Raw genomic sequence first — 731 nt, forward strand, 5'->3', positions numbered from 1 at the left:
CAGTCGCCGCCGCGGCCGCGGGCGTAGCAGCCGTGGGCGCCGTGGGCGGCATGATGACCTCGGGCCTCCTAGGCACCCCACACCCTTCTGCTGGTCCCGCCCACCCTGTTGGGCCCGGCCACCCAGTTGGGCCCGGCCACCCCGCCTTGGCCGCCCACGTCCCTATGCCCGGCCATCCCATGTCCGCGCATGGGGGCCATCCCCAGCACCCAGGGCACGTGCCCATGTCCGCACACGGGCCCCCAGTGGGCTTCACCCACCCTGGTTTTAACCCCACAGACATGCTGAGTGCGCCGCCCTCGTCCGCGCCGGCGCAGGTGGCGCCCCACAGCATGCCGTCCCACACCGCGTCGCCCATGCACCACACCAGCATGGCGCCCAGCATGAGCGGCGGCTCCGTCAGAAGCGTGGACCCGCTGGCCGGCGTGGCCATAGGCGCGGCCGGCGTGGCGGCGGGCGCGGGCATCCTGGCGCCCGTGGTGAGCAGCCTCCTCTCCGCCGCGGGAGGCAAGTCGCTGCAGAAGCTGGACAACTCGGACGCCTCGAGCGCGACCATGGTGGGCGACGACTCGCTGAACAGCTCGAGCAAGACGGTGGCGGCGCAGGAGCGGCCGGCGTCCGCCCCGAGTGCCGTGGCCGCCATCACGAAGGCGCTGGAGAAGACGCACATCACGCCGCCGTCCCCCTCCGCCACGAAGGACGGCGACGGCTCTCCGCCTGAAAAGACTAGT

General features: G+C 72.9%; 1 protein-coding gene across 1 annotated transcript in view; it reads left to right on the forward strand.

Annotated features, from left to right (window-relative positions):
* The window catches only part of LOC119587746 (fidgetin-like), a gene marked incomplete in the record, with an annotated part of 25,220 nt that overhangs the window by 21,428 nt on the left and 3,061 nt on the right, over positions 1-731 (forward strand). Inside the window, 1 exon segment of the mRNA XM_037936432.1 lies at positions 1-731. Within this exon segment, the coding sequence (XP_037792360.1) occupies positions 1-731 (731 nt within the window).

Source organism: Penaeus monodon, chromosome 23 (assembly GCF_015228065.2).
Source record: "Penaeus monodon isolate SGIC_2016 chromosome 23, NSTDA_Pmon_1, whole genome shotgun sequence".
Taxonomy (NCBI): Eukaryota; Metazoa; Arthropoda; class Malacostraca; order Decapoda; family Penaeidae; genus Penaeus; species Penaeus monodon.